The following is a 16375-nucleotide window of genomic DNA, read 5'->3' as shown; positions in this document are numbered from 1 at the left end:
ATAACAGCGAAGGGGAAGAGAAATGCAGCCATAATGAAGCACAAAGCGCTATGGGGATACAATAGGTACGAGGTCCTCCGAGGTATGTGGCACGGTGTAATGGTTCCAGGACTTGCTTTTGGAAATGTGGTTGTTTGCTATAAATCAGGGGTACAATCAGAACTCGACGGGAACCAAAGGCCAGTGGGTCGCCTCGCATTGGGCACTCACAGGAAGACTACAAATGAAGGTGTGCAGGGTGATATGGGCTGGACTAGTTTTGAAGTGAGGGAAGCTCGCAGTAAAATTGATTATGAAGGATGACTGAGGAATATGGAAGAAAGTAAATGGGCTGGAAGAGTGCTGAGGTATCTGTACAGGAAAAACATTGATTCACAGTGGAGGAAAAGAACTAGGAAACTTACTAGCAAGTATGCGGCCTGTAGGGTGGGCAACACAACAGCAAGGAACGTCAAGCGGAAAGTCAGAAATGCTCAAATAATCTCATGGGTGGCGGCAATGCGAAAGAAACTGGCCTCGAATAACTACTTAAGAGGAAAGAACAAAATCAGGCAAAAAACAATTTATGATAACTCAAAGGGAAGCTCATTCCTTTTTGAAGCGAGATTGGGATGCCTTCGAACACACATTTACAAAGCGAGATATAAGAAAGAAGAAGAAGCATGTGCTTGCTGCAGTAAATCTAGAGAAACAATGGAGCATGTTTTATTACAACGTGAAGACATCTGCCGAGCGATCAATTTAGGCACCACTGGCCTCCTTGAAGTCCTTGGGTTCAGCAGGGGAAAGTAAACATGTCCGCAATAGAGAATAGAAAGAGGCGATTGGAAGATTGGTGGAAGAAAAGTAGGGAAACGACAGAAAACAGAGATGTAAAAAAGCAAAGCTCTCAATAGGTAGTCAGAAAATTTGGTTGGGGGAGTTCATTTTGGTTTTTATCTCTATTTCTTTTTTAACCTAAGTAGGACATTAAGCACTATAATAGCAAGAGCTTGGTGGCGCAACCCACTGCCCCGTCCCAAAGGGGACACTCATAACATCCATCCATCCATCTATTCGCAGCGCCCCCTGGGCAATGCAGGAGCCCCATAGAGAACGTAGAAGCAGCTAGGTCTAACATTGCCATGGTGGTGGCTACGGCTGCCAGCGGATCCACGTGCGAGTGCCGTTTCAAGGCAGCGAAATAATCAAAACGGCCGCGGTGGTGGCTTTGATTAATGCCATTTCAGACCTGCAGTCAGGGCAATGTACATTGACTATATGGAGTACGCGGTGGTGCCACAAAGCCGTATGAATTATCCGGCATGTCCGAAAAATCGGGCGTCAGGAAAATCGGACATTAACTACTCCGGTAATACGTTGTGCCGATGACACGGCATTAATGATGGTTGGTAGACACCCTGAAAAATGAGCATGTCAGTTTATTTTTTTGCGTTTTCTCAAAACATGAATTTTTTAATATTTGCATCCTTCCGGGAGCGATTTCACAGTAATCGGGGAACCTAGAATTGTAACTTTTGTTGCAGTGCTGAGCTACATGAAACATGAATAATGCACACAATGGTAGGACCAGATTTTTGTATCTCAGTTTTAATATTTTTTTATTGTCCACACATTAAACAGCCACTTTGAACCCATTTTGAACAGAAAGCTTTTATGTGCTGTATAATTGTTAGTAATTGTTATACCAAAACACCATTCGAAGCTTATGGTTCCTAGTATCCAGCTATGTGCATAAAGCAAGATTTTGATTAGCAGTTTTTGCTTCATTGTTCCCAGAAACAATGCTAATTAATTTTAGTTATCTTTAGAACTAGTAATTGGGATATTTTAAGAACAATTGCATATTTGGAATCAGCATAAGGAACTGAACAAGACTGTGCAGTTTCATTAAATTTGGTAAAAGGGTTCTTAATGAAAGTCAGAATACCTCCTTCCCCCTTTAAATGAATATGGCGTAATTTGTGTGCTGTCTACCACGGCTCTTTCTGCCCCGGCCTTTTTTATATGATCTTTGTTTTTGGTATAGCTGTCTACTAATTTGCTATCATAATCGATGCTTCGCCTTTCACAATTACCTGTGACTTTTTTATTTATCGCAACTTTAGTCCATTAGGAGTAAAGCCTTGTTTTTTCAAAATGAGAGAAAGTTGTATTTCAGTATGAAAGAATGACGTGCGCGGTACTGTAAAGGACCTTTCTTTCTTTAGGTCATGGCAAACGGGTGCGCGTTACAATCGAGGGCAGCATTTTTTTTTTTTTTTCTTGTCATGAGAAACGGGTGCGCGTTACAATCGAGGGCAGCATTTTTTTTTTTTCTTGTCACGAGAAACGGGTGCGCGTTACAACCGAGGGCGCGTAGAATCTAGTAAATACGGTACAGTATTTTGCATATCAGTTATTGTCAGCAGAAGGAAGGTTTGAGAAGGAATGTAGTGCAAACAGACGACCAGTAGGGTTATAGAACAAATGCCCCTTCCATTGCACGTGCTCCTTGGGGATTTCCTCTGCAGGGTGATCGGTATGCAAATACGGCCACTGGAAACACTCACCCATAGGAAAACCTTTCATTTGCACGCCACTTTGTGATGACTGAAGCTGCCAGGCCTGCGAGCAATGCCGTGCAATCAAAGAACATGTGGAATGAATCTGAGATCAGGCCCAGGCTGAAAAAAAAAGAGAAAACAACACGGTGTGTATCACTACACAATCATCAAGCACCAGCGTAACAAAGGCATCAATGTGTACACAGAAACGTGGCTTCTTACTGACTACCAAGTGCATTCAGATGGCACGGTCACATTCCGATGCATTCTGTACGAGCTGCCTTTGCCTTGTGGTCAGTTCTGCATCGGCTCGACCAGGGCTTTGAAGGGGCACAGCGACACAAATCATGCATATCGCTTTTGTTCTACGTTTGCTTACTATACAACCTGACAATGCTTCAGCAACAGTCAAAACACAAAGATTAGAGTAACTTATATTTTAATTTGCTCCAGGAATCAGTTTCTGTGCCAACCATTGTGTCCTGCACCAATGATTTTCAGCAGCCGATGTGAGGCAGAGGACACTTGACACATACGCTCGTGCTGTTCATTTCCATTGGACGGACATGAAGATCATACTGTACATGTTCATACTGTAATTGCAGAGGCAAACTGCAGCTGTGGTGAAGATCGGCAGGCTGGGAAGCCCCGGTCTTCGTTACAGGAATCAGGAAATTTGCAAATGTCAAATTGGTAGGCACCCTGCTGCTGCTACAGATCAAGGAGTTCGTCCGTGAAGAGGTGGCTTGTCAGCTTTCTCCGATTCTACTTACACTCGCCCAGTCGAGTTCTCCATTGGCGCCCACTCTCCAATCTGTCATCAAAGAGCAGGTAGCCGACCACATTTCGCCTTCTCTCCAGCAGGCTCTGACTGCCGCTCCCCTGACGTACGCCGGAGTCGCTATGAGGCCTGCACCACAGACCTACGATCCCCTTTGCCCGCCTTTGCGCCCGCCTGTATCCCCTCCAGTCTGGCCACTGGTGTAGTATGCACGACCTCAAGACCATTGGCGCCCTGAAGACAATCGTCCAATTTGTTTTCATTGTGGCCGTGCTGGACACGTGGCACGTCACTGTCGCCTCCTCACACCGAACGTCCCCAACAATGTGCGTCTATATGTGCTACGTTTAAAACAATGCCGCAACTATTCAGACACCTCTGAATCTCCTCCTGTCATCAAGACTGCATTCTCCGCTCGCCATTTACCTTCTCCTCGCCGCCGCTCCCTTTCCCCCATGCACCGTCGGAGGAGCCCTCTGCAGCAGAAAAACTGAAAATCGCAGTTCAGGAGGCGAGAACTGCGGTGTCAGTGAAATGCATTAGGCCTCACACTTCCCCGAAAAATGTTGTTGAAGTCGTAATACAAGGAATGTTGACTCTAGCACTTGTTGACACCGGCGCCGCACTTTTAGCGATAGATGCCTGTATTTGTCATAACACAGGAAAAGTGACAACGCCTCTTTCTGGACTGTCCCTTCGGACTTCCAACGTGCAGCATGTCGAGCCATCTGGCACCCGCACTGCTCATGTCATCATTCAGGAGGTCCTTTATATCATATAATTCATCGTGTTGCCATCATGTTCACACAACGTCATATTAGGCGGGGCTTTCTCTCTACACATCATGCAATCATTGACTGCGCCCGCACCGAAATCAAGCTGTTTCAGTTTTCGACCGACATTATCACTGACCACAACGACCCTTGTTGCAAAATCGCCGTTTCAGAAGACACTGTTATACCTGCCTGGTCTTTTGCTCTTGTCAATATGTTTTGTGACTGTAGATGACGGCACAGTACTCTTCACTCCGTATGAACTTTTAGTTCACCGTCGTTCACTACTACTGCCGTTCGCTGTCCTCGAGTTTAAAACTGCCGCCTCTCTCACGTGCGTGTCAAACCCATTGGCTGAACCAATTACTTTACGCTGCTGTGAAAGCCTTGACAGAGCAGAGCTGCTGGCCTCATCTTCAATATTTGACACGGTGGACGACCCCACTTATCTTGCCACTCTCGAGGCATCGTCTCCTCAGTCGCTGCCGCGTTCTTTTACACCAGCTGTTGCCAGTGACCTTACGACAACGCAGCACTACGAACTTCTTTACTTGCTTCAAGGCTTCTCTTCCTCTTTTGACTGCCAAGCAACATCACTCGGCCGCACAACGAGTGTTTCGCACACTATCAACACTGGGAGCCATGCACCCATTCGACAGCGTCCCTACCAAGTATTCGCGACGGAAAGACGCGTTATCAATGACCAGGTGAATGATATACTCAAACGCGGTGTCATCCAGCCTTCTAGTAGTCCCTGGGCATCACTAGTCACCCTAGCTAAAAAAAAAAATAAAAGATGGCACCATACGATTTTGCGTTGATTATCGAAGGCTTAACAAGATTACCTGAAAGGATGTATACCCGTTGCCATGTATCGACGATACACTTGACTGTTTGCAAGGAGTGGAGTTTTTTTCCTCCTTATATCTCCACTCTGGCTACTGAAAGGTGCCCATGGCCAACGCAGACTGTTCTAAAACTGTGTTTGTAACACCAGACAGCTTGTATGAATTCACTGTAAAGCCGTTCAGTCTGTGCAACATGCCCCCCACCTTTGAACACATGATGGATAGCATCCTACACGGCCTGAAGTAGCCTACTTGTCTCCGCTACCTCGACGATGTCGTCGTCTTTGTCCCTGATTTCCCGAACAATCTTCGCCGTTTACATCAGTTTTGACCTGTCTCTGGAATGTTGATCTCGAGCTTAACTTAAAGAAGTGCCTATTTGCAGCTAGACAACTGACTATATTAGGCCACATTGTCTCCAAAGAAGGCATTCTTCCTGATCCTGCTAAACTTTGCACCGTATCCGAATTCCCGAAGCCCACTAACTTGAAAGCACTATGCAGCTTCATTGACCTATGTTCCTATTTTCGATGTTTCGTTCGTAATTTCGCTACTGTGATCACACCACTAAACCAACTTCTTTAAGGCAACAATGAACTTTCTACTTGGTCGGAAGCATCTCATGATGCCTTTACGACTTTTCGTCGCCTACTCACGTTTCTGCCAATCTTGCACCATTTTGACCCAAGTGCACCTACAGAAATTCACACTGATGCCATCGGTGTCAGCCTTGGCACCGTGCTTGCACAACGTAAGAACACTAATGCTGAATACGTGGTTGCTTATGCCAGTTGTGCCTTCACAAAACCTGAGGCAAATTACTCAGTAACAGAAAAAGAGTGCCTGACTATCATATGGGCTTATCAAAAATTTCGCCCACATCTCTACGGTCGGCCCTTTGAAGTGGTGACTGATCATCACGCTCTTTGCTGGTTGTCTAACCTCAAAGACCTGTTGGGCCGCCTCGCTCAGTGGGCCTGCCGAATCCAGGAATACGATATCTGTGTTGTATATCGCTCTGAATTCACACACTCTGACACCAATGTCCTCTCGTGCTTCCAGTTACTTCAGACAGCAGTACTTCTACCTACAGACATGATATCTCACCACTTGACATCCTGGACATTGCCTCGGAGCAATGAAAAGACCCACGGATCGTCATGATATTCAACTTTTTGTCAAATCCTCCGGCAGCTTTGGCACCTCAAATGCTACACCGACAGGCGTAGCATTTCACCATCCGAGACGAACTTTTATACCACTATAACTGCCACAATGACGGCTGCACATGGCTTTTAGTAGTGCCCCGCCACCTTCGACAAGATTTATGCTATGCTTTTCACTCTGACCTGCAGTGTGGTCACAGCGGAGTGTGAAAAAACTACACACGGCTTTGCCTACAATATTATTGGCGAAGGATGTACAACTTCGTCCACAAATACGTACGCTCCTGCATTGCCTGCCAACGATGCAAATGTGTCCCGCATCTCTCCAGTCACTTCCCTGCCCAGCTCAGCCATTTTGTCGTGTCGGCATTAATTTATACAGGCCTCTTCCATCTACTGGCGCTGGCAACCAATGAGTTGTTGTCGTCATAAATCATTTGACACGATATGCTGAAACTGCCGCCTTGCCTACCACATCAGCAAAAGAAGTTACCTCGTTCATTCTAAACAACTTTGTTCTCCGCCATGGCACGCCTCGTGAAGTGCTGAGCGATAGGGGTCTTTCACATTCCCCTCAGACGTCCTGCAGACACTCCTATCTGAATGCCAAATTATTCATCGCACTACTACTGTTACTACAGAACAATTCAACAGAACTCTTGGTGGCATGCTATTAATGTATGTTGCATTTGACTACTCTAACTTAGATCTTGCACTTCCGTTCGTCACATATGGATATAACACTGCCTCTCAAGCCACTACCGGATTCTCAACATTCTTTCTGCTTTACGGCTGCCATTCCTCCAGCACGATCTCCAGAACCATATCCAGCAGGATATGGTTCTCCTGTACTAGCCGAACCCTGATGAATGCTCATCTGTTTCTACGGTCGCTCACTACACCGTTTCCACGGTCGCTCAGTACACCGAGAAATGCCGACAACTGGCCCCTTCTTTGACGTCTGCTCAACAGCGCCGCCAAAAAGAGCATCATGACCTCAGCCCACCCCTTCCCCATAGACTCATTCGTGTGGCTTTGGGTCCTGCCTGTTGCTGCTACTGGCCTTTCGTCCAAGCTCCTCCCGAAGTACCACGGGCCCTATCGCGTGGTTGTGCAACCATCACCAGTTAATTATGTGGTCGAACTCGTATCGCCATCTCCTGATCTGCATTGTTGGGGGCGAGAGACTGTGCGCATTGACCAGGTGAAGGCGTATTACGATTCGCTCACCTCTTGCTAAGTCACCAGGATGGCTACTCTTCAATTCCGGGGGTCATTGTGACGAAGAAGACTGGCAGGCTGAAAAGCTCCGTTGCCCCAATCGCGTGGCTCATACCCAATTTGCTCTCTGGCTGTGCTCGACCTGCTGGTGCTGCGTTTGTCACTGCTGCGCCGAATAAACCCCCTTTACAGAACAAAATTTTACTTTGGCTAAATTGAAAAATAATAAGTTGTAGCGTATACTACTAAAGCAAGCTTCATAAAGCCACAGGGCTTGCAATCGTTTAATTTTCCTAATAGCATCCTTTAAACACCACATAAGCAGACACTTGAACCTCGTTCATCGCAGATATGATGTGAGTTCTAGCACATTGCCTCCCGAGATTTGTCAGCCTGCCACAGAAAGCCGCGGGCCTATCTCGGAGGCGGCACAGAAGATTCGTGCATTTTGAGTCGTGCATCACTTCTGACAAGTGATAGTGGCGGCTCATTTTCTTTCTTTTAATGCCACTATTAAAAACATTTACATTTGAGAGGATTTTAAGATGCATTCACTTAACATTTTAAATGCAAGAATTTGCACAGAAGGTACTCTATCGCTGCATTCACATGGATATGGTAGCAGCAGGCCCTGCACACTCTCAAGTTACAGTGATCACCACAGAGGGCAAAAGGTCAACTGCAGCACGTTCCGGAGTGAAGCGTGCAAATTAAGCTGCTGTAATTTGGTCGCATACTATAATTTGTATTTTTTTCTGCTAGGGCACTCAACACGGCTAAATATTTGATCCATAAATGTACATATTATAACCAACAAACATGGTTAACATATTATTGCGACAGCAATTATATGGACACTTCAGGTGCATTTCTGCTGTCGGCGTCGCCATGAGGTTCTATATGAGTGAAAGCCTCTATATGAGTGAAAGCCTGTGAGGGTGAGTCAGCGAACGCAGTTCAATCTAGTGTGTTCTAGCGAGGAACGTGACCCCGATGCGTGCACTCTCCTGTCGCGCGCAAGCCAAGGGGTTCAAGTGAGGAAGGAGGGGCATTCTTCTCGGGCGGCTGCTAGGGTGCCTCGATGTCTTTTTCGCCCACTGCTTTGTATGGAGTGGAGACAACCGCAACGTCTACTACAGTGCTGGCCCCGCGAATCATGGACACCATAGTAGAGGCCTTTGGTGGATGCCATAGGGATGCGTCGCTAGCGCTCGTGTGTCTTGAAAGCGATTTGCGACGGAGAAAAGTGCACGCTCGCACGGGCCTCATCTTCAAAGCGATCTGCAATGTTTGCAGAGTGTGTGTAGCGCCGGTGGCTTCGTAGGCACTGTGCTTTCGACGTTTCGTTTGCATTGAAGCGAGAGATGCATGAAGGTCAATTTGCTTGCTGCTGCCGCGATTCCTCACTCCACAATTTTGACAGTGAGTTTCCACGCTCATCGAGCGAGAGGTGTTCACGTTTACCTGTGCACGCATGACACCGGGCTGGTTAATTTGGTTAAAACTCGTTGGTGGGCTAGTTGGTTTGAATCCATGATAGAATGTGTAAGCACGACTGAACAAGGGCGTAGAAAGAAGCAGACACACAAAGACAGTACTGTCTCTGTGGGTCTGTTCCTTTCTATGCCTTCTTTGAGTCACGCTTACACATTCTGTCATTGTTAATTTAGTTAGTAAGCGAATGTTTACAAGTTTATGCGGCCGATAAAACTACTATCCTTACTTCATACAGCTATCTACTAATTTGCTGTCACAATCGGTGCTTCACCTTTGGGGGAGAACTACAAATCTTTTTGTTAAAAAATATGTGGTCAATTGTTTTTATTGGACTTGAATGAATGTGTGATGTTTAGTGGCGCAAGGGCCAGGTATGGCCAAAGAGCGCCATGCCAGTGTTAATGAGTTTGCAGTAGATAGATGAGTCTGTGAAGTTGCTGCAACGTGGCTGCAAACGGGCCTAAAAAGTTGCTGTAAATTGCGTAAAATCAATGTGCAATAAGATTATGGCAATGCCTGGTGATGTGTACTATGAGCATTAAAATGCACTGCGAAAAAATCATGCAATATAAAAAAAATATATCAGACGCTAAAATTGGCTAGAGCACTACTGCCTCACCAGAGCCCTTGAAACCCAAGGGCCTAGAGGCGTGTGCTATACAAAACAACTATCACAGGAGCATCCTCTGGAAAGAGGATGCGCTACGAATTTAATGGGCTTATAACATGTAGCACAACATCATTCAAGAAAGCAAGGACTGCTTTGGTCTTAAAAAGTGGTTCTTCACCAAGAAACATAGCTGGATGAAGAGGGACACAATAGCGGTACGCAAGAGAAAAATGTTTCTTCCTGTCTCTTTCAGCTTCCCGACACTCCAGGAAGACGTGGAGTACGGTCAGCCTGTCACCACATCTACCACAGGTTGGAGGCTCATTACCAGTCAAGTGAAAGTTATGAGTGCCAAATGTGTGTCCTATTCTGAGTCTAGTGAATAACAAATCTGTTCTTCATGTTTTTGCTGTTGGGAGCCAGAACACTAATTTCGGCTTAATCACGTGAAGCTTATTGCTCGTTTCAGCATCCCACAAGCATTGCCAGTGGCTTCGCAGTTTGTTTCGCAGATAAGGTTTCGTGTCTGTGGCAGGAACAGCAGCAGTACGAATACCCTGCGATACTACTGATTTGGCAATCTCGTCGGCAAGCACATTACCCTCGATTCCTCTATGGCCAGGAGCCCAGCACATTACTACATGTCAATGTGATAAATAGATGTTGCATAAGAGTGAGCAGAGTTCATTGAAGACAGGATTTGTATGCTTTTGTAAAGAAATGAGTGGTTCTACAAGACTTAACGAGTCTGTAAATATGATTGCTGTCAAGGTTTAGTTTATATGTCTTACTGCAGACAGTACTGCATAGGCTTCTGCAGTGAAGATACTTCTTAGGGGGTTCAACACGTCAGATTCAGAAAAAGTGGGACCAACAGCAGCGTAACATACGCCAGCATGTGATTTTGACGCGTCTGTGAAGAAATCATAGCAGGAGTACAGTATTTCGATTGAAGTTCACAGAAATGCATAGCGATTTCGAGCTCAGGAGTATGCTTTATGACCTCTACAAAGAATACATCACAGCCTATCACCTGCCACTCACAGGATGGTAATGGCTTAGCTGAAGGCATTAGGCGATGCTTGGGAATTGGGACATCCATTTCTTCGCTAAGTTCTCTCACACATAATGAGAAAGGTAGTCTAATAGAGGGTCTATTACGAAAAAGTGTTGCACATGTCAAGTCGTTGACGGTTGTGGAACACAGATGTTCTTGATTAGAGTGCACTTTGAGAAAATAGGTGAAGCTGATGTATGTTCTCTGAAAATGGAGTGACCACTCATCTGACTAGGTATACTACGTATAGGCTTTCGACAGGGCTTGTTCTAAATGCACCAGTGGCCAGATGGATACCCAGATGGTGGACGAGATCTATCATCTTTAGAGCGCTCGGGGTGGCAGAGTGATATACCTCGACACCATAGACCAATCGTGATCAAATTAAGCTCTTGTAAATATTCAATAAACGCTTTCTGTCGCTACCCCATGTTGTCTGGGATAGGATTTTAAGTAAGTTCATTGTTTTTAGACATTTTGCATTAAGACATTTTATGTGTGGAATGAAAGTAAGCCTGGAGTCAAGTATAACACTTAGAAATTTGCGCTCTTTATTCACAGGTATTTGTTGCCCATATATTTCAACAGTGGGATCTGCAGCAAGCCCTTTCTTCCTGGTGAAAAGAACACAAGAACTTCTGTTAGGATTCACTTGGAACCCGTTTTTGTCTGCCCACTTAGATTCTTTGTTCGAACACTGTTGCACTTGTCTCTAATAGACTGTTATGTTGCAGGATTTGAAACCTGCTTGTATGTCGTCATAGGAGGTCTTACCTCCTATACTGTGTCTTACCAGTACTCACCTACGGGGCAGAAACCTGGAGGCTTACGAAAAGGGTTCTGCTCAAATTGAGGACGACACAACGAGCTATGGAAAGAAGAATGATAGGTGTAACGTTAAGGGATAAGAAAAGAGCTGATTGGGTGAGGGAACAAACGGGAGTTAATGACATCTTAGTTGAAATCAAGAAAAAGAAATGGGCATGGGCAGGACATGTAATGAGGAGGGAAGATAACCGATGGTCATTAAGGGTTACGGACTGGATCCCAAGGGAAGGGAAGCGTAGCAGGGGGCGGCAGAAAGTTAGGTGGGCGGATGAGATCAAGAAGTTTGCAGGGACGGCATGGCCACAATTAGTACATGACCGGGGTTGTTGGAGAAGTATGGGAGAGGCCTTTGCCCTGCAGTGGGCGTAACCAGGCTGATGATGATGATGATTATGTATGTCGTCTATGTAGATGGAATAAAAAATAGATAGTGGTAATGATGTACGAAGTGCGCTCATTTTAATGACAAAGAGCATGCAACTCAGTACACCTCCCTGGGGTACCCCAGTTTCCTGTATGAATGCACGCAACAGTGCATTACCTATTTTCACCCGGAATGTACAGTTGTGTAGGTAGGTTTCTATAATCTTTAACATAGTACCGCGGATGCCCAGCGTCAATAGGTTGCGCAGGATTTCGTAATGCCAAGTTGTATCGTACGCCTTTTCCATATAGAGAAACATGGATGAGAAGGATTGTTTATGTATGAAAGCGTTGCAAATGTTTGTTTCGATGCGCACGAGATGGTCGATTGTACTGTCCTACTCTAAAACCACACTGATAAGGATCGAGAATTTTGTTTGATTCAAGGAAGTGTAAAAGTTGACAGTTTATCATTTTTTCAAAAAGTTTGCATATACAACTTGTGAGGGCAATGGGGCAGTAACTTTTAACTAATGTGGGGTCTTTGCCTTGTTTCAGAATCGAAATAAGGGCTTCTTTCCATGTGGTAGGGAGGTACCTTGCAGCACTTATAGCGTTAAAAAATGCGAGTAGAGTTATTTGAATATCCCTGAGGAGGTGTTTAATCATGCCGTACACGATCCTGTCAGGTCCAGGTGCAGAGCTCCGACATGCAGTCTGCAACTCTGCACTGGGGAAGAGGGAAAGGGAGTGAAAGTACTGGGATAGGTGATGATGATAAGAGAAGTGGTGAGTGCTTATGTATATGATGCAGTTGCCTTGCTAGAGTCGCTCGTTGAGTCTGGTGTTCTGCAGAAACTTCAACACTTTAGTTGCACGCATTGAAGTTGCAGTGTCAGGCCATGAGCCGAGGATAGCTTCCTCCGACAGTGGTTGTCTGCCAATGCTGGCTAAGAAACTTTCCAACGTCCTTCGCTCCAGCATATATGCTGGGCAGTCTCACAGTATGTGTATCAGTGTTTCAGGCATCTGGCAGTGTTCACAATCAGGGCTGTTCGACTGGCCGATGAGATGCGCATAGCAACGGGTGAAAGCAACGCTTAGCCGAATCCTGTGAAGCAATGACGTTTTGATCCGCGTAACCTTAGGGGGCAAACAGTATTTACGTCTGGGTCGATCATATATAGACGTCTGTGGATGTTGTCATCGTGGGCTCTGTATGCCTTTGTAAGGTCCTGCATGAGTGCCTTGATAATGGAGCTGGTATCAGGTCACAAGTAGGCAATCCATACCATATCAGAAGAAGAGAAGGCCCATCTTGCCTCACTGTCAGTGAGTTCATTGCCAATCACACCACACTGACTAGGCAGCCATTGAAAAGTGATCACAGGGCCACTTGTCTCAGCACTGTGATGAAGTTTGGCGATTTCCAGCACAAGCAGATAATACGGTCCTTTCCTTAAAAAGAATTTTAGCACCTGTAACGCTGATTTGGCATCGCAGAATAGCATCCATTTATGAGATGTCTGCATTTTCATAAAACGGACAGCCTCCTGTATTCCCACAAGTTCCGCAGCCGTAGATGTTGATTTGTGGTCTCATTGAAATCGCCAAGTAATTCCAAGTTGTGGGATGACAAATGCTGTTGTGACAGATGGTGTGACCGAACTGTCGGTATATACTTATACAGTACCACTATATTGAGATGATGGTTCGGAGGCATATAAATGGAACATACAGTGACCAATTTATTAAAAAGGATGGCCTGAACTGACAATGCATCAAGGGGCATCTGAAGGGTGACATGTCGGCAAGCTGCAAACTTGTCGGCTACTATGGTTACACCACCGGAGGTGTTAACCTCTTCCTGGTCTTTTCAGAAGATGCTGTAATTACGAGGAAAATTTGTGTTCGTGGGTTTCAGATGTGTACCTTGAACACACAGCAACTTTGGATTGTATATGCATAGTAGTTCTATAATGTCGTCAAGGTTATGAATGAGTCCTCTAACATTCCATTGTAGCATTTGTGTCTCCATTATGACAAAAGTGTTTTGTGCTGTGTGTGAGACTAAGATTAGCTCACGGGCCTTTTCCAGGTGCCTTGATGCGAGCTTTGTCCTTTTTTGAGCGATCGCGAGAATCTCGCCACTCCTTAGGCGCTGTTGGCACGGTCTGGCTGGTGGTTGTGTCCATCGCCTCTTGCGAGGCACTGGACATGCGCTCTTGCGAGCACTGCATTTGACATGAAGGCCTTGTCTCGAAAGAAGAGACCTTTGAGTCCATCAGCCTGGGGGTCGATGGTCCCTTCTGCTGGGGAAGCAGAACAGCGCTGGCTGCAGCCACCAGGGAGGAGGGATGGTGTCAGTCACTGCCACCTCACTGCTTGTGGGTCGGACAGCCGCCGGGGGTCATTGTGGCGCTGCCCCCTGACGCACCACCTCGGCAAAGCTGTTTTTGGGCAGGTATGAAACCAGCCTGCATGCCTTCTTGAATGATATATTCTCTTTTACTTTGATTGTTACTATTCCTTTTCTTCCTTCCTAGATGGTCAGGATAGCGAGTACGTGGCGTGCTCCCCATCACAGTTCACACAGTGGAGAGAGCTTTGACATGATTCAGAGAGGTGTTCGTTAGCACTGCATTTCGCACAAGTCTGATGGCCTCAGCAGTTCTGTGAACTGTGGCCAAATCACTGGCACTTAAAGCATTGTAGAGGATTTGGGATGTATGGTCTAACTCGAATTATCACATATCCTGTCTCAATAGTGTCGGGCAGGTTGCTTGAGCCAAATGTAAGTACCAGGCGCTTGGTATTGCTTTCTTTTCCATCACGCCTCATTTTAATTCTTTTAACATTGATCACGTTCTGATCATTCCAACCCTCTAGAAGTTCGGCTTCAGACAATTCTAATAGATCAGCATCGAAGACAACGCCGCGGGCAGTATTCATGGTACGGTGTGGGGTCACTGTTACTGCAACACCCCCAAAAGATACAAAATTGGGCAGTTCTTTATGTTGTTTCTGATCGTGGAGCTCTAGAAGTAGATCACCGCTTGCCATTTTAGATGCTTTGTAACCGGGACCAAAAACGTTCGTTAGAGATTTTGAGACGACGAAGGGTGGAGATCATTCTCACCGTCTTTCTCAGGTTTATTAGAGTATATTACATGAAGGCGGGGAAAGTTCTGTGTTCGATTGCCAAAAAACTTAAAGACATTGTAATGAAGAACACCTGGACGTAAGCAGCAGGATTGGCAGCAGCATCGCGTGCCGCAGATGCTCGAGCTTAGAGACTGTGCTTGGTGGGGCACTTTACCCGTCATTGGTCCGTCATGTAATAAACCTCCTTTATAATTGGTGGATGTGCTGGGTCCCTTTCACCTCTACCATCCTGGAACTCCACACTCGGACACTACCTTCTGCCATGCCAGACGCTGACCAGCAGATGCTTCCGTTGCCGCCTGTTCTCTGCGGTAGCTCTATTCGCCAGCGGAATCCTACCATCTTCAGCAGAACGGACGACAACGACGTTGAAGATTGGCTTGCATCCTACCAGCGGATGAGCGCTTGTAGGATGCACTCAATCACCGTACTCGATCAAGTTAACCAAGGTTCTTTTCTATCTCGCGGCGGTGGCCAACCTCTGGTTCAAGAACCATGAGGCGGATTTCCGAACGTGGTCTACGTTCAAGGCAGCTTTTACAGAGGTATGTAACCGTCCCGCCGTCTGCAAACTCTGAGACGAGCAACGTTTGTGCACACGCGTACAGGATATGAGTGAAACATTGACCAGTTACATAGAGGATGGTGTCAATCTATGTAAATGCGTCAATGCCACCATGTTGGAAGCCGACCGGATTAAGTACATCATGAAAGGAATTCTGAAATGAAAGAAAGGAGTGAGTCTTGGAAGAGAACAGCAGTTTACGATAGGTAGCGAGGCACTGGAAGTGGTAAGGGAATACATCTACTTAGGGCAGGTAGTGACCGCGGATCTGTATCATGAGACTGAAATAATAAGAATAAGAATGGGTTGGGGTGCGTTTGGCAGGCATTCTCAGATCATGAACAGCAGGTTGCCATTATCCCTCAAGAGAAAAGTGTACAACAGCTGTGTCTTACAAATACTCACAAACGGGGCAGAAACCTGGAGGCTCACGAAAAGGGTTCTACTTAAATTGAGGATGACGCAATAAGTATGGAAAGAAGAATGATGGGTGTAACGTTAAGGGATAAGAAGAGAGCAGATTGGGTGAGGGAACAAACGTGAGTTAATGACATCTTAGTTGAAATCAAGAAAAAGAAATGGGCATGGGCAGGGCATGTAATGAAGAGGGAAGATAACCGGTGGTCATTAAGGGTTACGGATTGGATTCCAAGAGAATGGAAACGTAGCAGGGGGCGGCAGAAAGTTAGGTGGACGGATGAGATTAAGAAGTTCGCAGGGACAACATCGACATAATTAGCACATGACCAGGCTAGTTGGAGAGGTATCGGAGAGGCCTTTGCCCTGCAGTGGGCGTAGCCAGGCTGATGATGATGAGATCTGGTGATTTCCAAAGCAATCAGAAGCGCCTTTATGACCAGCGACACCGCAACAAATGTTTTGCTCTGGGTGCCCTCGTGCTACGTTGGTACTCCTCCCGACGTATGGACATTTCTGAAAATCTCTTTCCTCGGTA

The 16375-nt window shown here is 46.0% G+C and overlaps 1 protein-coding gene across 1 annotated transcript in view; it reads right to left on the bottom strand.

Annotated features, from left to right (window-relative positions):
* The window catches only part of ZnT86D (solute carrier family 30 member 7), a 136370-nt gene that overhangs the window by 106598 nt on the left and 13397 nt on the right, over positions 1 to 16375 (bottom strand). The window contains exon 3 of the mRNA XM_075673351.1: positions 2553 to 2666. Coding sequence (XP_075529466.1) covers positions 2553 to 2666 — 114 coding nt within the window. The remainder of the gene's footprint in view (positions 1 to 2552; positions 2667 to 16375) is intronic.

This window comes from Dermacentor variabilis, chromosome 10 (assembly GCF_050947875.1).
Source record: "Dermacentor variabilis isolate Ectoservices chromosome 10, ASM5094787v1, whole genome shotgun sequence".
In the NCBI taxonomy this organism is placed as follows: Eukaryota; Metazoa; Arthropoda; class Arachnida; order Ixodida; family Ixodidae; genus Dermacentor; species Dermacentor variabilis.
The sequence above is the reverse complement of the archived record's forward strand: the minus strand, read 5'-3'. Positions and strand labels throughout refer to the sequence as shown.